The following is a 24,459-nucleotide window of genomic DNA, read 5'->3' as shown; positions in this document are numbered from 1 at the left end:
TTTATTTGAAGATTTGGCTCAAAGTTAAGGGAGACAGGCTGAAACCTCTTTTATTCCCTGTTTCCTTGGCAGTAAAATGAGGATAATATCTGAAGTCACTAACTGCCAGCCTATCACTGTTTGGAATAATGAACAAAGGCATGAATGAATGAGTGCTATTCAGTTACTATCTATTATTCCTGATTCCTCACAGTCTTCAATTTGTATTTTAAAAACATCTGTGATAATTAACAACTGTAGCTACATTTACCTCCTTCTTGCGGTTTCTCAGCATATTCTGGAATTTGGACAGCTCCTTCTCTTGCTCTCCTTTGATTCGTTTGGCTTCATCTCTCAAGCGGTTTGTATGCTCTTGTTCTAATCGTTCAATTGTCTGTTTCTGCTGCTTCTCTAGATTCTCAATTTCTTGGTCATATTGTCGCTTCTTACTCTGTAAAACAATGCAGACTATTACTATGATAATTCATCAAATAGTCAAGTAATTATGTAATTTTGAATATAGAAATACATATTATAAAGTATGAAAGGAAGGAAAGAAAGAGGTTAAAGTTAGGTATAACAACAGCACATGCCTGTCATTCTACCACCTGAGAAATGGAGGCTGGAATGTATAGAGGGAGACTATAAGGGAGACACTGTCTCAAAACAACAACAAACCCTCAAAAATAAAAGAATTTGAAAAGGGAAACATTTCAGATAAATCTATGGAGGGGAAAGACACAATTTCTAAAATTCTGGAAAACAGAATGAAAAGAATGCAAAAGCAGTCAGTGAGAGCATCCCTCTGTTTCCTTGGGAACCTGTGGTAGTGACTGAACACAAAATCAACCACGCCACACAATGCATACAACAGTCCTCAACACTTGCATTACAAAACTGCAAAGGATTATAATTTAAACTTCAATATTATTTTAAATTATCTTCTTTTCTAACATACTTTAAGCTAGATATTCAACTTAAATTTTGTAACACATTCCTAAATTCCCTTCCCAACAGTGGACATAAGTGAAAACTGAAGGCCTGAAACTTAACCGCAAAAGCCAGTGAAGAAAGTAACCAGTGAAAAGCCGCCAACAAGTTCTAACATTCAGTCAGGTGATGTGGGATTCCCCTCTGTATGCTGTGAATACCATTTGTTAGTAAAGAAACTGGCTTGGGCCTGCGCAAGAAATATAGGTAGGTGGGGAAAACTAAACTGAAAGGAGGTGGAATAAAAGAGAGAAGCCATGGCCCTGTCACAGGAGACAGATGCGCTGAAACTTTGCTGGTAAGCCATGACCTCGTGGTAATGCAGAGATTAATGGAGATGGGTTAAATTAAGATGTAAGAGCCAATAAGAAGCTAGAGATAATGGGCCAAGCAATGATTTAAATAATATAGGTTCTGTGTGATTATTTTGGGGCTGGGCAGCTGGGAACAAAACAAGCAGCCTCCTCCAACAGTCAGGCTTGGAAACAACTGTTCTAGATGACCTGGAAACTTCAGAATCTAGAAAACACAGGCAGTATGTTCTGGAGAGAGGGTATGGGAAAGGACTTTCTGAGAAGGACCCCGTTTGCCCACAAATTAAGGCCAACAATTGACAAGTGGGATTTCATAAAACTAAAAAGCCTCTGAACAGCTAAAGAAATAATCAGCTGAAGAAGCAGTCCACGGAATGGGAAGAATCCCTGCCAGTTCTAACTTTGACAGAGGATTAATATACAGAATATATAAAGAACTCAAAAGAAAAGAGTTAAAATAACAAACAACCCATTCAAATGAGAGCCTGAGACCAAACAGAGAGTTCTCAAAAAAAAATAGCTAAAATATTTCAAAAAATGTTCATCAGCCCTAGCAATTAGAGAATGCAATTCAAAACAATTTTGAGATATTTCATCTTACCCCAATCAGAATGGAAAAGACCAATGGAATAACTGGCAACAAATGCTGGAAGGGATGTGAAGGAAAAGGAAACCCCCATTCTCTGTGGATGGGACTGCAAACTACTGCAGCTACTATGGAAATAAGTGTGGAGAATCCTTAAAAAGCTACAATAAATCACCCAGAGGACTCAGCTCCACCACTCCACTTGATAGAGCCTACCCACAGATACTTGCTCAGCCATGTTCATTGCTGTTCTACTCACAACTGCTAGGAAATGGAACCATCCTAAATGTCCTTCAGTTGAGAAATGAATAATGAAAATGTGATACATATACACTACAGAATACTATACAGCTATAAAGAAAGTGAAATCATAGAATTTGCAGGAAAATGGATGGAAATAGAAAATACTGTAGGAGTGAGTTAGTTAACCCAGTCCCAGAAAAACAAACACAAAATGTTTTTTTTTTTTCTTTTCTGTTTCATTATGGCTTTTAACTTCAAATCTTCAGATCTGGGTGAAGCCAGGAAAGTAAGGGATCATGGGAAAAGGAAAGATGTAACAGAGAGGAGAATAGCAGTGTAAATGTAATTGGAACAGGAAATAGGAGAAATGGGGCTGAGGAAGGATTGGGAGGTGGGAGAAAGGTCAACACAGAAGAGGGAGGATAACAGATTCTTACTCTCAAAAAGCTGTAAGAAATCATTATTACCTATTTACCTAAAATTACACATATAATACATCTAAACCTATGTATATACATATATATATAGTCTAAAAGAAATTTTCCCACCTGGGTTGACAAAGTTTGCCACAAAAGTAACAGACAATCTAGCAAAAACCCCCAATACCAGGTCTCAGAAACCCCCTGAAAAGCTGTTGGTAAGGGGAGGCCAAGAGACTCCCAAAACTTTATAGGTTATTGCTGTTGCCCTTGGTTGCCTCCTAGAGACTGAAGATGAGCTCCTGCTGTTGAAGACCAAGAAAATCCAAGCTGGATCTAACTGAAAGCTTCCTCCCTAAGAGACTAACTTTCATAGTACCAGAAGGGTCCATGCAAGCTTATTCCTTGTCCTATCAAGCTATGACACCTATGAACCACAACAACCATCATGGCAAAATAACCACAGTGGCACTCATATTTTGGTGGTAAACAACAACTCTATAATTGGATTTAAGGCTCACTCAACAAGAGAAAAATCATGCCTAATTCTAGAAACTTGGACAACCTACTTAGTCATGGATCTTGGAGGACCTACAACCACCACTTTACAAAACCAGCATAATTCCAGGTTACATTCTAAATATTTATATTTATACCTACATGTAACTTTAGCTCTCACCCCTCAGCAACAACAAACACACAAACAAAAATCTCTTTGCAACAGATGGAGACCGCTACAGAAAAAAACAATTAATTAAAATTCAGAGAATAAGGAATCATGTGATCCCAGCCCCAAGTGAGACATCTGTAACACAACTCCTCCACCTAAGGCTTAGAGAACACTGCAGAAGAGGGGCAGAAAGACGGTAAAATCCAGAGGACTAAGATGTCTGCTGTGAGACTGAGTCTTGCAGAAATGTTGGGAAAACTACACCCACAAAGTCTCAACAATACAGTTGCCAAAACAATTCCCGAAGGACCACAACATCAATAGATAATGCTAACATGGAAGGGAAATCTCATAGGGCCCCAACCCTAAACAAAGAACTACAGGCAATGAAGAAATGCTGAGAGTGGGAGAAACAGTCTCTCCCAGGGATAAGCCCTCCAATTAGTTATCTATACTAAATAGTTAGACCTAAAATCATATACATATAAGCAACATTATACAAACTGAACATGCTGTATTTATATATTTAGGAATACACACACAAATCAGCAATTAAAGAAAAATTAAGTGAGGCCATAAATTGCTGTGGGACAATGGTCTGTACCCTGTCACTTGTATTTTACATAAATGCTGACTGGCCAGTAAGCCAGGCAGAAAGTATAGGTGGGGTAACCAGGCAGGCAGTAGATGTGAGGCAAGGAGAATTCTGGGAGGAGGGAAGTTTCAGTCTGCAGTCGTCACCCAGAGAGAGAGAGAGAGAAAGCCAGACACAGAGCAAGCAAGATGTGACTGCCTCGCCGAAAAAGGTACCAAGCCACGTGGCTAACACAGACAAGAATTATGGGCTAACATAAGTTATAAGAATTAATAAGTAGCCTGAGATACTAGGCCAATCAGTTTATAATTAATGTAGACCTCTGTGTGATTTCTTTGGGAACCAGGCAGGACAGAAACCTCAATCAACAATGAATATAGAGGGGGAGAAGAGTGCATGGGAGGAGGACTTGGAAAGAAGAAAGGGAAATTATGTAATATTTTAATCATAATATTAAAAAAAAATCTTAATATTGTAAGCTGAGAGATGAAACTCGAACACTGAAGCAGCTTTCAGTGACAGAAATATCTAAAAACCTGGTAAACAATCTACCAGTCTCCTAGTACTAACTTCTCATGACAGATTTCAAATGAAACGTGGTATACTATAAAATCGGTAATAAGACTGGGATTGGCGATCCCTTTCAACAAGTTTTTGCTTATAATAAGCACCCAAAACACCCCAGAAATAGTGGCTACAGTAATAGACCACAAAACCATGAAAAATCTTATCATCAGAGAGCAAATTTAATAGCCTACTCCAGGGCTGTTTCTTTCTTTCTTTCTTTCTTTCTTTCTTTCTTTCTTTCTTTCTTTCTTTTTTAAAGATTCATCTCTTTATTATGTATAAAATATTCTGCCTCCATGTATGCCTACTGAACAGAAGAGGGCGCTAGATCTCACTACAGATGGCTGTGAGCCACCATGTGGTTGCTGGGAATTGAACTCAGGACCTCTGGAAGAGCAGCCAGTGCTCTTAACCTCTAAGCCATCTCTTCAGCCCTCCAGGACTGTTTCTAAAACACTAGATTTTATTTATTGACAAAATAACACAAAATTAAAGACTTCACCATCATTTCTTGCTCAAAGCGCCTGAAAATCTGCTCTCGCTGCTGCTGCAGTTTCCCATTGAGCTGTTGCTGGGCCCTCTGCTCTTCTTTCTGAAGAAATCTCAGCTCTCGAAGTTCCTGACGCCTGACAAAGTATAACAAAAAGAAGCAAATTATACTCTGGAGTAATACTTTTAAATAAGCTTTAGCCATAAGATTTTAAACTTGAAAAACAAATTTTCAAATAATCCAAAATTAACCAAGAATTTACTCTTGTTTCTCTATTCTACATAATTTTCAGAAACAGCAATAAACTCAATTAAACTCATGATAATTACACAGTTTCTCTACTCACCTGAGAAACCGCAATTCCTCAGTTTTGGAGTCACTATCTGTAACTATCTTTGATGTTGTTACACTCACTTCTACACCATCAACAATAAATTTGCGTGTTTTCTTCAATGTTTTCTTCTGTCTTCTTGTTTCCTGAATGAGATTTCATTTGGGTTAGGTTTTGTATACTATATGTGGAAGACATTTTCCTCTTTAAAAATAAAAATGCCTGGACAGCCATCAGGACTGCACATTTAAAGCAGCAGGGGTCATCTGTTCATCAGTTATATCACAGCTAACGCTGAGAACACAACTTTGCAGGTAAAAAAAAAAACCAAACAGCTTTTTATAGTGAAATTAGGCATTCTGGCCAAGAGCATACACAACCTTTGTGACACTAATAATTAGGTACATCAGTAATAAAATTCCATAGATGACTTTTACTATTAAGCTTCTCTTCATCTTTTACTGTTGTGGTTCTCACCACTATGCTTTATACCAGTAAACAGATTCAATAGGGAGACAATTACTTGGTTTACTGGGGGACAGGGTGGAGGTGCAGAAAACCAAGGGAGCCCAGCACTTAGAAGTTTGGGGACTCTACAACTAGACTCTGGGAAGTAAGGAAGGGAATGGGGGAGAGAAAAGTGTGAAAGAAGAAGGGGAGGATGAAGGAAAGGGAACACAGGGAAGAAGAGGGGACCAAGGAAAAAGAGAAAAGGAGTACAGAAAATAGGAAGTGCAAGAAAAGGCACTAAATTAAAAATGTGTTAGAATTCAAGTTTGCTCTGGCACCTGTAAGCATCCCCTTACTTCCCCATCCTCCAGCTCCAGGGTCCTCATGTTCGCCCGAACCTGAACCATGGCTGCTTCCCTAGCTCCCTAGCATTTCTCTAAAGTCTAACACTGACATGCTTTAAAATATATATATATATACCTTCCTTAACCTACAAACTTCACAAATTTCTTCAGCTTCTACAATAAGGTATCTACAATTAACATTCCCTTAGCTGTCACAGAAGCACTTACCATGGAAGAAAGGAACTCACTCCCACAAGTTGCCTCTAACCTCCAGAAGCTTGCTATGGCACACATGCGTCCCCACACATAAACTTTCAAAGTAATAAATAAAATATAATTTAAAAAAATACTACCTTTTACTACATTACTGACCCGTAGGAGCCTCCTAGGTTTCTACAAAACTGCCCATATGACTCCTAAGTACCCAAGATTTGAGAATTATGCTCTAATGGCTCCAAGTGCAGGGTGATATTTTGGGGTTTGATTTCCCCATCATGGCAGTATTAATTACTAGGAATAAAGAAACAAAGGTGGACATCTACAGGAGCCAGTGGTTTAGGATTACTCATACCTTGAAACACTTTTCAAAAGGAGACAATTCTTTCAGTTTCTTGTTCTTTGGGATAGCAGTAATGCTTGCTAAGATTGCATCCAGATATGTGCAAGAAACACTAAAACTATCCTGTCCTGTTTATCTACCCATGTACCCATATTTGCAAAAATGAGTAGGCACTATCAAAAATCTTTAAAGATAATTCCAAGAATCTCTCTCTCCAGTTCTTTTTGATTACCTTATGATCCCAAAAGAATATGGTTATTATTACACAGATTTAATAGTGTTTTAAGATAGCAATGAACTAGAAATTACCAAAATGGCAAAGCAAAATCCAAGCAAGGCCCCAGGCACACTTACTTGTAGAGACATTGACCCACTGTCTTTCGTTTTGCTTAGGAAGCTGGAGATGGACAAATTCAAGTCACTGCTGCTGTTCTCCACAGTGGACCCAGTCCCTGAGTCAGTGTCATTTTCCTTTTCATTGTCAGGCTCGTGTGACAGTATGGTTTCAGTTTTTGGGAAAGCATTTATTTCTCCTTTATTTTCTGTGTTTTCAGAGTTAATATTGATACTAGGTATTAGGACAGGATGAGGCTCGTTGGGCTGCGAGGTTGCAGGGGCTTGGGGATCTGTTTTAACCAGCACTTCCTGTGCAGTTTCTTTTCTCTCCAACTCTACCTCAGTAGCAGCTGCCTCAGCTTCACTTCCGAGAGCCGGTTCCTCAGCACCACCAGTCAAGGCACTCCTCTCTGTCTCCTCAGTGCTACGTGACTCACTGACTTGCTCAACCTCAACTGTCCCTGGTTCCTCAATGGCTGCCTGTGTGGTGTCTGACACTTCAGACTGTTGACCTAGCTCCTTCTCCTCAACTCTTTCTTGAACAGAAGGCTCTTCCTTAGCACCATCAGCCTCAGGGCCCTCGGTGGGCTTCCCTGCTGACTTGGGGGCTCCTTCCACTACGCCCTTCCCATCAGCACTCTGTACATCCTGGTTGCCACCTTCAGCAGCCGTCTCCGCAGCATCTAGTGCCTCATTTGTCCCTGCCTTGCTGACTACAACTCTTTGAGCTTTATCATCTTCTCCCCGTTTCTCTCGGGTGTCTTTTGTCAACCCAACTGCATTGTCAACAGCCTGAAAATCAGCCTCTGTTTCTCCAGTCTCTTGAGACACCAAGTCCATTGTTTGACCATGCATATCTTTAATTACTTCAGGCTGTGTAAGTCTATTCTCAGGTATCTCCTGGTTTTCTTTACTCCTGTCGTCCTCTGGTTTCAGATGGTTAGTATTAACTTCTGAAGTTACTCTATCACCCTCATTTCCTCCACAAATTGAATTAACACCCACAGTTTGTTGGTCTTCTGTGTCAGGTAGATTTTCCAGCTTGGGTATCTTCTCTCTCCCATTCTCATGGATTCCTACTGTCTGATCATTGAGTTCAGCCATCGTCTCTATGGTAGAATCACCTGCATGCTCATTAACACCCTCCACAGCCTTCTCAGGTTCCTCAGTGGCAGGTCTTTCATTAACAACTCTGCTGCTAAATTTATCACCAGGAGTACTGTGTTCTATTCTTTCTGATACAGATTCCAAAATACAAGCATTCTGTGAAAGTTTATCTTCTTCAGAGCTGGCAATACTGAGGTCAGAGGAGGCACGTTTATTTGCAGGTATTGGCTAAAAAAGATTTTATACATCATTAGTATTAAAACATGACCACAAGATGATCATCAAAATGGCTTTATATATCTATACTCACATGTGTAAAATTTAATTGCTATATTCTATAAAACTTGAAATTATGTTAAGTAACTTTAAAAAGTGACAGTCTTCAATAATAAAGAGAATGAAAATATGTGACAAGAGAAACTTAGTTACCAACTTCACTTCTAAAGCTGAAGGTTTTGTACTGCCTCATTTGTTCCCCTCGGACACATGTGCAACCACATCTCAAACCTATCTCTAAAACTCTACTAAGGAAACACCCTCAGTGACACTAACCAGAGCATTTTCTGTTTCCTCATCATCATCTTCCTCTTTGCCATCTTCAACTTCTTCTGTTACTTCAGCCTTTGCCTCAGCAATCAATTCTCGAACTGGTTTGTTGGAATCAACAGTAACAAAGGGATGCTGTTAATCACACAAAAAAAGCATGTTCAATGACAACTGAAATGCTTGTAAATTTGAACACATAAGTAGATCCTTCTGTGTCAAAAAATGAATTGTGGATATGAAAAACATACACAAGAAAAAGGGAGAGGAAAGTGAGCAAAAAGTTAAGACTATTCTAACTGGATTTTATTTTGTTTTGTACAATTTAGCTTTTAGTTATTTAGTGTGTGTAAGTGTGCATGTGGAGTCAGACTTTGGCAACCAGTTTTCTCTACTCTGTGGATCGTGGAGATCAAACTCAGTTTACCAGGCTTGTTTGCAGGTCCCTTTACTGAGCCCTCTTGAAGACGCTATATTTTGTCTCATTTTAGTAATTTGAAGGAATTTGTCAAAAATTAAAGAGACTTATTATGACTGAGTAGAAATTACAATTTGGTTTTTCTGTATGTTTGAAAAGTTTAATAAATAATTTTTAAATTAAAATTTAAAGCAAGTTGTAAGTTTAAGCATCACTTCATTAAAAATAACTAAAAGAGGCCAATGAGATGGCTCTGTGGGTAAAGGTGCTTGCTGCCAAACTAAAGACCTGAGTTCAGTCAGCACCCACATAGTGGAAGGAGAAAACCAACTTCTGAAAGTCACCCCAGGCCCATTTCTTCACTAACATTAAAGCCTGCTTCTGGGGAATCCTAGCACACAGTGAAGACAGCTGAGACACCCAGCCTTGTGGACTGAATAACTACTTGATTCTTGGACTTGCCATCAGGAGACAGCCGTTGCTGGAATAGTCAGACTACTCTAACAAAAGCTGTTTATATACAGAGATTAGTTCTATTAATTTGGTTTCTCTAGAGAATCCTTACTAACAGTCTGTTATAGGCTAAGATCTTCAACTACAGGAGTAAGGAAATACTGGGAAAAGTGTTTTAGGGACACAGAGATATACTTGTTGAACACAGAAAGGCAATTTTTCCCACAACCTCTCCTTAGATAAACACGTCAGCTTAAAACACTACCATACTGGCATTACACAACACACATCCTTACAGCAACTGCCCTAAGATTTGTTATTTTATTTATCTATAATATTATTTGACACATTTTTATTTCAAATATAAGGAACAGACCCTGCTTTAAAGTAAAATCAAATTTATCTAACCACCTTCTATCATTTGTGTGCATGCATGTGTAGTGTTCACGTCTGTGCAGTGCACATGTGCAGAGGTATTCTTTTAGACACGGTGTTAGAATAATCTGACCTGCTGGTGTCACACTATCCTCATCTTACCTGTAATAGCTGAGCTGTGGTCCACCGGGCATCTACATTCTTTTCCAAGCACTTCTTTAAAAAGTCCTTAAAATTTGAAGACCTGAAGAATAAAATGTCAACAATGGCATTTTATTTTACTTTATAATTATTAAAAAAAATCAAACTAAATTCTTTAATAGATCATGCTTAGTAGCCAGGCAGTGGTAGCATACACCTTTAATCCCAGCACTCAGGAGGCAGAGGCAGGCAGATATCTGTAAATTTGAGGCCAGCCTGGTCTACAGAGCGAGTTCCAGGACACACTCCAAAGCTACACAGAGAAACCCTGTCTCGAAAACCCTCCCTCCCGCCAAAAAAAGATTATGTTTAGCTTCATTATGCTTAGTATAAATTAGTATTGATTTACTATAATGATAAGAGAACTAATGAGAGTAAGATTTTATGAAAAGTATTCTGTAAATACATGTTAGACATACATGTAATAAGGCACACAGCTGATTGGAGGCAGAGTTTTCCTGTCCTGACCGCTTGCTCCCAAATAACTGGCAACTGCTTCACAAACAACTAACTTGGAGGCTTAATATAAATTATAAATAATTGGTCAATAACTCGGGGTTATTACTAACTAACTAGCTCTTACAACTCAACCCATTTCTATTAATCTATGTGTTGCCCCAAGGTTCATGGCTTTTACCACTATCCCATTTTGTGTGTCTGACTTGTTCTCCGTTGGGGTGGCAACTCTTCTGACTCTGCCCTCCTTCATCCCACCATTCTCAGTTTGGCTTTCCTACCTAACTTTATCCTGTTCAGCTATTGGCCAGTCATCTTGTTTATTAAACCAACCATAGCAACATATATTCATACAGTGTACATGATTATTCCACAGCAGGTAATCAATGAGAGGCAGCCATATCTTCACAAGTTATCAAAATGTTACAACAATTGTTACACTAAGTTCCACAAATACACATCAACTGAACATGGCCTGATTGTTTATAGTACAGAAAACGTCTTCTCCACGCAGACCCAGTTCACTCACACTGTCTAACACAGGGAAAATAATTTACAATGGTTTCCATGATCCTCAAGTCTAGTACTTGTACTTTATGTACAGATGTGAGCACCTGCCATTTATATATCAAGTGTGTGCCTGGTACTCACAGAGGCAAGAAGTGGGCATCAGCTCCCAAGAGACCAGAAGTATGGCCAGCTGTGAGTCATCATGTGGGTGCTGGTAACTGAACCCTGGTCCTTACAAGCAGTAGAGGTGCCAGTGCTCTTAATCACTGAGCCACCTCCCCAGGTCCTTAAATCTTAGGAACACATCTACCTCAGTTTCCTCATTTAGTCTCCGTGCCTCATCTCCAAACTTAAACTTACCCTAAAAGAACAGAACATCAAGCTGGGCAATGGTGGCGCACGCCTTTAACCCCAGCACTTGGGAGGCAGAGGCAGGAAGATTTCTGTGAGTTCAAGGCCAGCCTGGTCTACAGGAGCTAGTTCCAGGACAGGCTCCAAAGCTACAGAGAGACCCTGTAAACAAAACAAAACAAACAAACAAACAAAAACAAAATATCAAGCTTTGGTTCTTTAAAAACTTTGTTAAAAGAGCTTACCATTTTGACGGCTGTGCTAATGTTGGGGGCTCAGATTTTGCTATTTTTAGCAATACTCGCATTGGATTTAACTCATGGTGAGGTGGCTCTATCTCAGCCATTTCTATTAAAGTAATACCCAGGGACCAAACGTCAGCTTTATAGTCATAAGGTCTGTCCTTTGATGTCTCACACATGACTACTTCAGGAGCCATCCTATGAAGACAGAAAAATGAAAAGTTAAGATGTTTAATTAACAGTTATTGTAAACTACAGTCAGTATAATGACTATGTGTGGACAAAGTAATAACTGCAGACCCAACTAATAGTATAGATTCATAAAAATGAATACCTACCAATATGGAGTGCCAATAAAGGAATCCCTCCTTTGAATTGTCCTGGTGTTTTTAGCCGATACTCCAAAATCCGCTTGAAATAAATAATCATACAATAACATTAATGACAGCTTTTAAGCACGGCAAATTGGGTTTAATGGAGTGGGAGAAGCATTTCAAGTCTTTCTTAGTGAACTTGGAGCTTACCATGTTGGCAAGACTAGCTAGCTAGGGAGCAATAGAATTCCTCCTGTCTCTGGCAAGCCAGCACTAGGGTGACAGGCATCCATCACCAAGCCCAGCTTTTACACAGGTTCTTGGGAACCAAAATCAGGGCCCCATTTCAGCAGGAACTTCACTCACTGAGCCATCTCTCCAGCCCCTACCATGCTAATCTTAACCATCATCCTTCTACCATCTTTCAAAAAAGTGTCCAATATTTTATCACAAATACACTGACCACCATCCAGATACATCTTAAATTACAGTAAAAATGACAAATCCTCAGTGACAAAAAATTGTCACTTTAAATTAAAACCTTACATACACTTCAAAATAAATGCCAAACATTGTATGCTGCAATTAACTCAATAGAGGTATTGTCCTATAGTGTGAAAAAAACAGAAATCACAGCAAAGTAGCCTTTATGACAACATTCTATCTCCTCAACGTCCTCAAAAATTAGACTACAAGAGGCTAAAAGGCAGGAGACTCTGGAGTTTAAGCTACTCTAGGCTAAATAGTGAGATTAACTAAAATAAAATAAAACCTTAATTATATTACAAAGGAAAAAGTGAGAAGCCTTATGGTTTCCGATTTAAGTTAAAAAGAACAACAGCACTGTGACTTTATCAATGGGTAAGCCTACCATTAACTAAATAAAACATTTTCTTTTGCTTTTGTCCCAAATAATCAAACAACTAAGAAAATCTCTTCTTATAAAATTGTTAACTTATAGTAATAAATGAAGAGTTAATTGATTATAAAGCTATCAAAAATAACACATGAAAAAATGGTATAATTCATTTTGCAGCCTCAATTAAAGAATAAATCTAGATTTCAAAAACAAATAAGCTTGTGATGCTGGTCTTGGTAGGATGCTGGCACATGTGAGACGCTAAACAACAGCAACAATAACAACCCTAACCAAAGCAGAAGGTAAGTCTCACACTCTGCTAATTGAACAATACACAACCACCTGCTCTCATCTAGGCGTCAAACCTGAGACTCATCAAGCATTACCAAGCCTTTGCTTCATCTACTAACTGAAGGAAATACAGAAAGAAACTAAAATCATGACCACATATTCAGCAAGTGTAGCCAAAGGGAAGGCCACAGGTCTAGTGGCCAGATCCAAGTTCTGCATTTCATTCCTACCACCTCAAAGTCTTTTTAGAACTGTTTTTCTAACCATCCCAGTCACTAAAAATTTTAATACCACATATATACCATGCATCTGTTTGCATGTTGTAGACTTTGGAGAGGTCACAAATCATTATGATGATTTTTTTTTTTGGCCTCCCAACAATCAAATACTGCTCTCTTGGTTGGAACAATGTTAATTCAAGGAGAACGTGTGCTACCATGTAAACAGAGGAATAGAGAAGAAATGTGTAATATATAGAGATGGCAAAGAAAAACCAAAATTTATATATGAGCAAATTTAAAGATAAATATGGGATAACCAAACCATAAAGAAACACAGATTAGTTTTAATAAAAAATCAACACAAAGCTGGGTGGAGGGCGCACGCCTTTAATCCCAGCACTCGGGAGAAAAGCAGATCTCTGTGAGTTTGAGGCCAGTGTGATCTATAGAGCAAGTTCCAGGACAGGCTCTAAAGCTGCACAAAGAAACCCTTTGGGGGGGTAGGGGGTGGAGGGGAGGGTCAACACAGAGTGTGGGGAAGGGGAAGGGCAGAGACTGAAATTAGTTGTGTATGTAAAAGGATTTGTAGGGTAACTGGCTGAGTCTAACTTCTTCACTTAAGAAATGACTTCAAAGCTCTTGTCTAAAAAATTTATACAGCTTTTCTGGTGGATTTCCATGTCTCTTTATGGTATAGTAAGAGATAAAATTTGGCATATTCCATTTTGATGTCCCATTATGTTATGACAATGTAAAATATGATGGTTAAAAATCATTGAAATCAATACCGCTTTTGAATAACTTTACTTTTTCAAAAAACATAAATTTAGGCATCACTGTTCAATTTTTTTTATTGTCTCTTTTTAGAAAAACTTTTTAAAAGGTTGTATCTTCTACTTGTATGTGTGAACTTAACTAACCTCAGTCTAAAATTTACATCTAATTCTTTTTATGACATACTGTAAGACTTTAAGACAATCCTGAAGCCATTTTTGACAATTCTGAATCCTCTCAGCCTCTGTGCCATAGTGCTTCCCCTCCTCCCCTGGGAACCAAGGACCTAACAGCTACACTCGCACGTACTCAGTTCCTGAACAATTACCCATATATGTATGCTTTGGTTCGGTCCCCTGGGAAACGGGGTCAAAATGACCTCTTACCTCATCTGATCTGGCAACAGCTCTCCAGTCAATTATTGGTAATAGCCCTTTCGAATAAGCCAATCAGAATAGTCAAAGAACAACCCCCCTTGCTTCTGTGGCCCCTTTAAAAGTAGGTCCCCGAATGCTGGGGGACCCTGTCATGACAGAATTAATAAAATCCTCATGCTTTTGCATCGGTTGTGGTGTGTGAGGTGGTCTCTGGAGGCGACTCCTCCTCGGTGTTTGGACGCTAGAGTCCAACAATACATCATTCATTCCTTTGGTATAAAAGACAAAATTAAATCCTAGTCCTTAAACTTATTTTACTTTCAAACCTAAGGTTACTTGTTGGCTTAATAAGCATATCAATAAAATAAGAAACTGACGGTAGGGTTTTAGTTTCAGTGATAAGAACACTTGCTTCAAGTTCAAGGCTCTGGGTCGAAGAACGTGGAACAAAAAAAAACCTACTAGATATGTTGTCATTAAAATAAAATTGAGTTTAGTGTTATATAGCCAAATACAAAGCATTTACAAGTGTTAAATCCATGTTCAAAAACTTACAGGAGGAAACACTAACTAGTGCTTTGCCAAGTCTCTGCTTCTGAAAATAAAAACACACCATCTTTTAGTTCCTCTGTGTGTCATTAGGTGCATATACTTAGGAATCCTAAGAACTGGGGGATGTGTAACCACTGAAGTGTTTACAAGTGCAGCTGGGAGTAATTCTCCCTGTTTTACATGTCTGTGTAGGCCAAAACAGCATCAAGTCACTATATTCCATAGTAAATCCCAGAGCACAAATTCAAATGTTTGAAAAACTTACCCAACTTAATGTCTCCATCTAAGGTAAAAAGAATATTGCCAGCTTTTAGATCTCTGTGGATGATTTTATTGTCATGTAAGTAGCTCAACGCTTCTAAAGTCTGCTTGCAAACTACTTGGATTTGGGACTCAGTTAACGGTCTCTCAAGTTCTATAAGGAGAAAGTGAAAAATATATACATGTATGTATTTTTATGCAATGAAAACATAAATATTTTCAGTGCAGTCTACCACTGTGATCTTATCAAAGATCATTTACTGTAAAAGAGCTAAATTTCTACAAAGATTAATTTCTTGACATAGAATATTCAACATTACATCTCAGAACTATACTTATCTAAAATACAAATAAATTGATTTCTTAATGCACTGTACTCTAATATTACATATGTACACATTACACATATAGTTGAGATCCTTTGGTGTGGGAGGTCCTTCTGTCTATGTGGTGCTTCTATTGGTTAATGAATAAAGACACTGCCTTGGCCTGATAGGGCAGAACTTAGGTAGGTGGGGAAGGCAAAACTGAATACTGGGAGGAAGAAGAGAGGCGGAGAGACACCATGGATCCTCCGCCTAAGATGGACGCCAGTAAGAATCTTGCCAGTAAGCCACAGTCACTGGCGATACACAGATTAATGACAATGGGTTAAATTAAGAGTTAGCAAATAAGAAGTTAGAGCTAATGGGCCAAGAGTGACTTAATTAATACAGTTTCTGTGTGGTTATTTCAGTTCTGGGGGGGGGGGGGGGGGATGAACAAGCAGCTCCTTCTACAATCCTTCTATCTGAGACAATCAGAGAAGCAAACATAGGCACAGAGGTACTTACCAAGCATCACAGCATCTACTGCTCCCCCTGCACAAAATTCAATGAGGATCTGCACATAAACAAAAACATGTATCTGTAATTACACCAACTGTCAGAAACTTAGCAAGACAGATAAATGAAAAGCTACTGGTTTATCTAGGCTCTAGGAACAGTGTCATGCTAAACAAGAAGGATTCCCTGCCGTCAGTTACAAGTCTTAAGTGATGTTCTTCTGCACACGCACAGTATGATAGAAGTACATACTATTTCCCCTTTTCCTTTTCTTCATTTTTTTTTTTGAGTCAGCTTTTCCTATAGAAAGGATAGACTCAAATCTGCAATCCTCCTGCCTCCGCCTCCCAAATGCAATGTTAAGTGACCAAATATATTGTTTAACTTTCAATAAAAAAAACCTTAAAAAAAAGCAGGCTTATTTTAAAGACTCATTTTATTTTTAATTATGCTAATGTTCATGTACTTCTGCAGTGGTATGTGCACATGAGTGCAAGTGCTCTTGAAGGCCAGAAGAGAGTGTCAGGTCACCAGGAGCTACAGTTACAAGCACATTATTACCTAATGTGGTGTTTAGAACCAAACTTGGGTCCTCTGCAAGAGCAGTACATGCTTTTAAGCACTGAGCCACCTCTCCAGCCATTTTAATTTAAAAAAGAGAGAGAGAGAAAAGAAGGGAGAAAGCAGGCAGACAGGCAAGCAACATAACACACAGATTCAAACTCAATTATCACCATCAGGTACCCATCCTTCTTCACTTTACTAGTTATAATTTTGTACTATGATTATTCTATTTATATCTATGTCTCCCATTAAACTGTACCTCCATAGTAAACCAAATTTTTATTTTGCAACAGTGTCAGGTAAAGGCATATCTGTTAATGTCGATGAGTTTTTCTTATAATTCAGGCTAGAGCCCTGAACAATTATTTTAAGAGACATTAGACCAATAATAACTATACTTTTAAAAAATAATATTTTAATAAGTAGCGTAATTCTATACATCTTCCCTCTTGCTAAAAATTTTTGTTGTTTTGTTTTGTTTTTGTTTTTACTTTTCTTTTCTTTTTTTTTTGCTTTTTCGAGACAGGGTTTCTCTGTGGCTTTGGAGCCTGTCCTGGAACTAGCTCTATAGACCAGGCTGGTCTCGAACTCACAGAGATCCGCCTGCCTCTGCCTCCCGAGTGCTGGGATTAAAGGCGTGCGCCACCGTCGCCCGGCTTGTTTTTACTTTTCGAGACAGAATATCTCTATATACCACTGGCTGTTCTGGAACTCACTATGCAGACCAAACTGGCCTCAAACTCATTGAAATCCACCTGCCTCTGCCTCCTGAGTGCTTCAATTAAGGTGTGTATCACCACACCAGGCTACTACAATATTTTTATAAGTGTTTGCTGATTACAATTTATTTTCAAGTGAAAAATAATTCGGGAGCTAATTCTTTTTTCATCCTTCAGAGAAACAAAGACTCGAGAATGAGCTTACTCAACCAAGGTCCTAACTGGCAGCAGCTGCATCTCAAAGAACAGACTTTTGATTTCAAGCCAAATAGTCATTATTTTAAGAAAAACATCTAAAACTCTATTTTATAAAAAGCTGTCAGCTTTCTTGAGAGGCTGGAGAGACCACACAACAGTTAAAAGCACTCACTGACTGCTCTTCCAGAGGACCCAGGTTCAATTCCCAGGACCCACATGGAAGTTCACACCCATCTGTAACTCCAGTCTCAGATCTGATATCCTCTTCCAGCCTCCACAGGAACCAGGAATGCACATGGTATACAGATATATATACAGATAAAATACACATAAATCACTATTTTTTAATTTATAAAAAAAAACTCTTGATAAAACTGTTAGTTCAAGTAAATATTAAAATATTATTGCTTTACCTATTTATACCTATTTTCTTAAAAATAAACAAAATGTATACAATTTTAACCATTTCATCATGCAAGAAGGCTGAGCCTAATGTGAAATTTAATATTCTCACAGTTTATAGTATTGCATGATTTATAAAAACTTTAGGATAAAAATTATAAATAACACAGAAAAAATAACTGTCAGTGGGCAATGGTGGCACACTCCTTTAATCTTAGCACTCAGGAGGCAGGACAGGTGGTCTCTGGGTTTGAGGCAAGCCTGGTTCACAGAGTGAGTTCTAAGCCAGTCAGGGCTTGACAGAGAAACCGTCTCAAAAAACCAAGAAGAAAAAAAAAAGAAAGAAAAATAATCCTTCAAAAATATTTAATACTTAAATTATTGAAATTACAAACACAGACATATTTTAGAAATTTATCTCTCCCACCTAGATTCAGTGTCAAACAATGGTATGAAATGGTATAATCTGAAACTAAAGCTGAACATCCATGAACTGAGAATCGTTATCTTGTTACTGACTCTCATTAGCAGATCAACCCTCAATCAAGTTTGCAAGTAACTAAATAGAAGAGGTAATGTACAAAATATGTTTTCACGACCCTTTTAGGACAATTAACTCATTTTGGCTACCATAAAGGAACAAAAAGTACGTACCCAAAGATTGTTCTCATAATAGAAGGCATCTAGAAGCTTGACTATGTTTGGGTGATCACAAGATGCTAATATGTCGATCTCAACCATATAATCTTCAAGTTCTTCTTCAGATTTGGTGTCAATCACCTTTGCAGCAGCTAAAACATTGGTCTCTTTATTCTGGGCCTGAAAATAAAAGTATCAGAAATGTCTGTCACACTTTAAATGCTTACTTTTAGTTTTTTTTAAAAAAAAGAAAATGTTTAGGTTCAAAACAATATTAAGCAGAAGCACAAAGATCCCCCAGAGCTCCACCTCACAGTCTACACCAGCCTGGCACATTTGCTGAAACCAAAGAGCCCACATTAACGTACCACTACCACGTCTACGCACAGCTTACATTATGGTTCAGTCCTGGTGCTTCACATTCTAAGGGATCTAACAAATGTGTAATGAAATATAGCCACCATTTGATCATACGGATAGGTTTTATTGCCCTAAAAATACTGTGTACCCAGCTATTCTTCTCTATCTCCCCTGACAACCACTTATCTTTTGCTACCTTTTCTTTTAACCTTTTCCAGAATAACATAGAATTACAGACTTTTCAGATTGGCTTTTATTTAGTTATATATATTTAATGTTCCAGTAGCTCTTCTCAGGGTTTGAGAGCTCACTTCTTTTCAGTACTAAATACTCTTCCACTCTGGATGGACCAGTTTGTTTACTCTTTCACCTAATTAATGATATATGCTGTTCCCAAGTTTGGAAACTATGAATTACCCATGTGGGTAGACATCAGTATAGATAGTTTTCAACTTATTGAGTAAAGACCAAACAGCATAGCTGCTGGAACAGTTGGCTGAGTTTTGCAGAAAACCGCCACACTGGATTCCAAAGTGGCTGTGTCGTTTTGCATCCCTACTAGCAATGAATGAGAATACCGCTCCACATCCCAGTGCTGCCTGTGTAATTACCAAAAGACTTATGGGTGTGTTTCAAATCATAATTCTCTTTAGACATATGTGGGACATCTCTATATATCCTCTTTGGTGAGGCAGCTGTTCATGTTTTGTTTTGGTTTTTGTAATTTCTAAATACTGAGTTTTAAGAGTTTTCAAACTGTTAGCTTATGTTCTCCCAGCCTGTGGTTTCTCATTCTCTTAAACACTATTTTTAAAAAGTAACTTAAACATAAATATTAATTATGCAGGCTGGGTGAGGTAGTTCTCATCTGCAATTCTAGCAGTTGGAAGGCAAAGATAGGAGAAACAACTAGTTTGAGGCCAGTTCAGTCTACACAGTTAATTCCAAGCCAGTCAGAGCTACAAAGCAAGATTGTCTCAAAAAATAAATAAATCGCACTTGCTATGCAAAGGACTAATGCTTCTGTGCTTTCCATGCCAGGAGGACAGCACTCACTGCCCAGCACTGGTTCAACTGCTAAGGGCTCACAAACTGCGATGTCACTTCCAAGCTGTGTTGCTTACAGCAACTTTTTAAAAATCCCTGTTTTAGTTCCATTACCATTGATGTTTACCTACACCTTGCAAGTTTGTGAGAACTAGATAATACATATTAACTAGGCTTAAAATGCATACAAGCATTTACTATAGCTGACATATATAGTAAGAATTCAAAAGTATTAGCTATAATTATTACTATGTTATTTAATCCTTTGAACACCAGATATTTTATTACCTCCCCTTCAACACAGAATATAAACAAACAGGAGTGGTGGTCTAAATGAAAACCACCCCCATAGGTTCATAGGGAGTGGCATTATTAGGCGGTGTGGCATTGCTGGAGGAAGTCTGTCACTGGGGGTCAGCTTTAAGATTTTCAAATGCTCAAAACAGGCCCAGTGTTGCTCTCTTCCTGCTGCCTGTGGATCCAGATATAAAACTCACAGCTCCTTCTCCAGCACCATGTCTGCCTGTGTGCAGCCATGTTTCCCACCATGTTTCCCACCACGATGATAATGAATTAAACCTCTGAATCTGTTAAGTCAGCCCCAATTAAATGTTTTCCTTATTAAGTGTTTCCCTGGCCGTGGTGTCCCCTCACAGAAATAGAACACACACACTCTCTGAAATTGGTGAAGCGGGAGATGTTTTTGTCAGTGTCATTTTATAATGGCTGTTGGCCAGGACTGTGTTACCATGTAGCCATTCCTGCATCACAAATTCATGTGTCCTTAGTGTCAAACAATTACAATTCCTTGGTCTCTCAGACTCTAAACTTTTTTAAGGATCTCATGAAGAAGCAATGTGAGTCCTACATAATTAAAACTTTTCTATTATGTGGAACGTTCAAGAGAGCATCAGTGTGTTGATCTTTTGTTTGTGTTTTAGCAAATAAAGTCTGCCTAAGACACTAGAGTTCAGGCAGTGGTGGCACACACCTTTAATCCCACCTCTAGGGAGGCGGATGGACCTCTGTGAGTTCAAGGCCACGCAGGGCTATACAAAATTGATCCAGTTTAAAAGAGAACCAGCGGGGCAATGGTGGCTGCCACCTTTAATCCCAGTACTTGGGAGGTGGAGACAGTAAGGATATGGCTTGGCAGAGAGGGGAATATAAGGCAGGAGGAGACAGGAGCTCATGCAGTCTGAGGACAGGATCGCCCCTTTAGTATGAGCACTGGTAGAGTGGCTGGTTGCTCTGTTTCTCGGATCTCTCAGCTTTCACCGCCAAAATTTTTTTTAAAGAACAATTAGAATTTGTGCTACACATCAGCATTATCACCTGCAAAACGAGAATCATTATCTTCCAAGATCTTAGCGAGGATTTTGGAGTACTTGTTAAGAAATGCTGGACCTCAGTGTGGCATTGTCAGGCTAGCCTAGAATACTGCAGCAAGATCCCATCAAAAAGCCAACCAATCACCCAGCCAGCCAGTCAGCCAATTGACCACAATGCCTCAATACTAATGTTTTTAATGATTAGAGGATGACAGTACATGGAAAACACAAACATCAAATAATGATCATTCAAATGTAATTCAGAGGAGTCAAATTTAAATTTTCATATATTCACAGAGATAATAGATACAAAATAGCAATTTGGATGAAATACTCAGGATTCTTGGCAAAATTTAATTAGTATTTTCTTCTTTTGTCCAGAATAAAAATAGAATATCTTTTTATTTGGCTTTTATTTTGAAGATAGGGTATAGCTTGGGTTGTCACTCATCCTGGACTCCAACTTGGAAGAATCCTCCTGCCTCAGTTACCTAAGTACAAGGAATGCAGGCATGTACTAGTATACTCAACTTTATTTCTTCCAATAATAATATATCTTAAAGCAATCACAGAGTGAATAAAATTTGATGAACTATGCTAGCTAGAGTGGCAGAGTAGTAAAGTTGACCTGCGTTGCAATCTTTTTATCTAAAACATATTCTCTAAACCCTAAACCTTAGTAGTAAGTAGTATCTGTTTTTTTCTAAAGGAAATAAAACTTAGCCCAACATAAAGACTTCATGAAATAACTAAGCAAATGTTCATCAAAAATAAGAGCAAGTTAATAAGTAACAAAAATTAACTTAAGCTGGGCGTTGGTGGCACACGCCTTTAATCCCAGCACTTGGGAGGCAGAGGCAGGCGGATCTCTGAGTTCGAGGCCAGCCTGGTCTACAAGAGCTAGTTCCAGGACAGGAACCAAAAGCTACGGAGAAACCCTGTCTCGAAAAAATCCAAAAATAAAAAAAAAATTAACTTAAATGTGACTTCCTTTGATAAAAGGTTTCAAGGATCAACCATGGACATTCAATGTTGCTGTATTTTTATTTTCATAACATATCAATATGGCATAGCTACTTTACATAAACAAATAGAGGACTGTGGGAAAGTTTAGTTTACCTGAGTTCTCTACTGATTTTATGTTCTAAATGAAGGAGGGCCAAAACTAAACTCTCCTACACTATTGTTTTAACAACTGTGACCCTTCCTGGGTGGTGAGAAATTTTTAAATCCCATTTTCTTTCCAAGGTCTACATTTTCTGAGACTACTTTTTAAAACAGGCAAATTTTAGTAAGAATCTCAACTGGAAGTTAAAAGACCTAAAAAAGGAGAGAAGAAATTTTAAAGACCTATAAAGAAAATCAAGTGGAATCCAGTCCCACAAAGGTATCAATCTAAAAAGAAAGGTTAAAACCCATTCAGGATAAATATGAAAGAAATCATAAACAACAAGTTTATAAAAAGAAAAATGAACTCAGTCTCTTCACTAATCCTAATACTGATCCTGCTAATGTGGCCCCTCTGGGTCTAGGGGTTGAAAGGCAAAGGGTTTTCTTCTACCACCCAAACAAGGAGTAAGACCCCAACTGTCCAGAGCATAAGGACATTTAAAATGTCTACCGCGTCTCAGATTACATCACTGTCCCACTTACTTCACAGACTGCTGACTCTGAGTGGCCTGAACATGCTAAAAGCGACACTGAGAGCTATCAAATGGAAAACGGAAACTACAAAGAGTTTCAAGATACATACTTAACAATAAGACAAACGTAAATTACCTTCTAGAATTAATTCAAGAAAAATAAATGCTTTTAAATTTTAAGGATCTTAGTTACATTTTCAACTGCATCACAAAAAAATTTCAAAATTAATCAAGAAGACAGAAAGCTTGTACAGTGAAAACAACCAAACACTACTGAAAAGAAATGAAGACAAAAAAAAGAAAAAAGAAAAAGGAAGCACGTATGTTCATGGACTAGAATCAGAATTGTTAAAATGTTAATATTGCCCACAGCAATCTATACATTCAATGTAAACTCTACCAAAATCTCAAGGTTTTTGCAGAAATAAAAAAGGTCATGATAAAATATGAAATTTTGAATAACCCTAAATAGCCAAAACCTTTAAGGAACAAACCTCAAGAATTCATAATTCCTCATTTCAAAATTTACTATAAAACTGCAGTAATCAAAACAATGAAGCACAGACATAAAGACAGACACGGATAAATGGGATTTCAGAGAAAAGCTTGGCATTGTGGTCATGATCTTCAACAAGGGTGTCAGCAGGTCAGAAAATTGTTTCTATAAACATACTAGGAAAATTAGTATCCATGTGCAAAAAATTAAGTTGGTACCTTGGTATGGGAAATCCTTCTGTATATGTGTGGCTTTTATTGGTTAATGAATAAAGCTGCTGTTTCAGCCAATGGCTTAGCAGAATAGGGCAAGGTGGGATTTCCAAGCAGATAGAGAAGGAGAGAGTAGGCAGAGTCAGGGAGAAGCCTTGTAGCCGCTGCAGGAGACAGACACATCTGCCGGAGCCCACTGAAATTTTGCCAATAGGCCATGACCTCATGGTGATGCATAGATTAATGGAGATGGGTAAATTTAGGATGTAAAAGCTAGGTAAAAATTACGCTTAAGCTATTGGCCAAACAGTATTGCAAATAATATAGTTTCTGTGTGATTATTTCAGGGCTGAGCAGCCGGGAACGAATGAATAGCTTCTGGCAACAGTACCTTATCCAACATCACAAATAAAAATTAATTCAAAACATAAAAAATATAAATATGAGACCTAAAACTATAAAACTTTGAAAATAATATATTAAGGAGGCCAAAGAGGTGGCTTAGCATGTAAAGGTACCTGCTGCCAAGACAAACTACCTGAGTTTGAACCCCTGGACCTACATAGTAAAAGAGACTCCATTCCTACAAGCAGTCCTCTGACCTCCACATATGTGCCACAGCATGCAAATCCACACGTGCATACTCATACAAAATAATTGTTTCTAAGAATGCATGTGGCAAAATACTTAATATTTGAAGATCACTGTCGACTGCTCAGTAGTTAAGAACATGTACAGCTCTTGCAAAAGACACAAGTTCAGTTCCCAAGTACCCACATCAGGAAGTTCACAACAGTCTCTAACTTTAGTTCCAAATAATTGAACACCTCTGGCCTCCACGAACAT

The 24,459-nt window shown here is 38.3% G+C and overlaps 1 protein-coding gene across 2 annotated transcripts in view; it reads right to left on the bottom strand.

Moving 5' to 3' along the window:
- Positions 1-24,459, bottom strand: part of Slk (STE20 like kinase) — a 53,359-nt gene that overhangs the window by 16,709 nt on the left and 12,191 nt on the right. For both annotated transcript variants that reach the window (XM_075974345.1, XM_075974346.1), the window contains exons 2-12: positions 18,540-18,704; positions 16,012-16,060; positions 15,183-15,332; positions 11,868-11,940; positions 11,533-11,727; positions 9,932-10,013; positions 8,533-8,661; positions 6,892-8,208; positions 5,200-5,330; positions 4,866-4,989; positions 251-430 (exon numbers count right to left, since the gene is read on the bottom strand). In XM_075974345.1, coding sequence (XP_075830460.1) covers positions 251-430; positions 4,866-4,989; positions 5,200-5,330; positions 6,892-8,208; positions 8,533-8,661; positions 9,932-10,013; positions 11,533-11,727; positions 11,868-11,940; positions 15,183-15,332; positions 16,012-16,060; positions 18,540-18,704 — 2,595 coding nt within the window. The remainder of the gene's footprint in view (positions 1-250; positions 431-4,865; positions 4,990-5,199; positions 5,331-6,891; positions 8,209-8,532; positions 8,662-9,931; positions 10,014-11,532; positions 11,728-11,867; positions 11,941-15,182; positions 15,333-16,011; positions 16,061-18,539; positions 18,705-24,459) is intronic.

This window comes from Microtus pennsylvanicus, chromosome 5 (genome assembly GCF_037038515.1).
Source record: "Microtus pennsylvanicus isolate mMicPen1 chromosome 5, mMicPen1.hap1, whole genome shotgun sequence".
NCBI lineage: Eukaryota > Metazoa > Chordata > Mammalia > Rodentia > Cricetidae > Microtus > Microtus pennsylvanicus.
The sequence above is the reverse complement of the archived record's forward strand: the minus strand, read 5'-3'. Positions and strand labels throughout refer to the sequence as shown.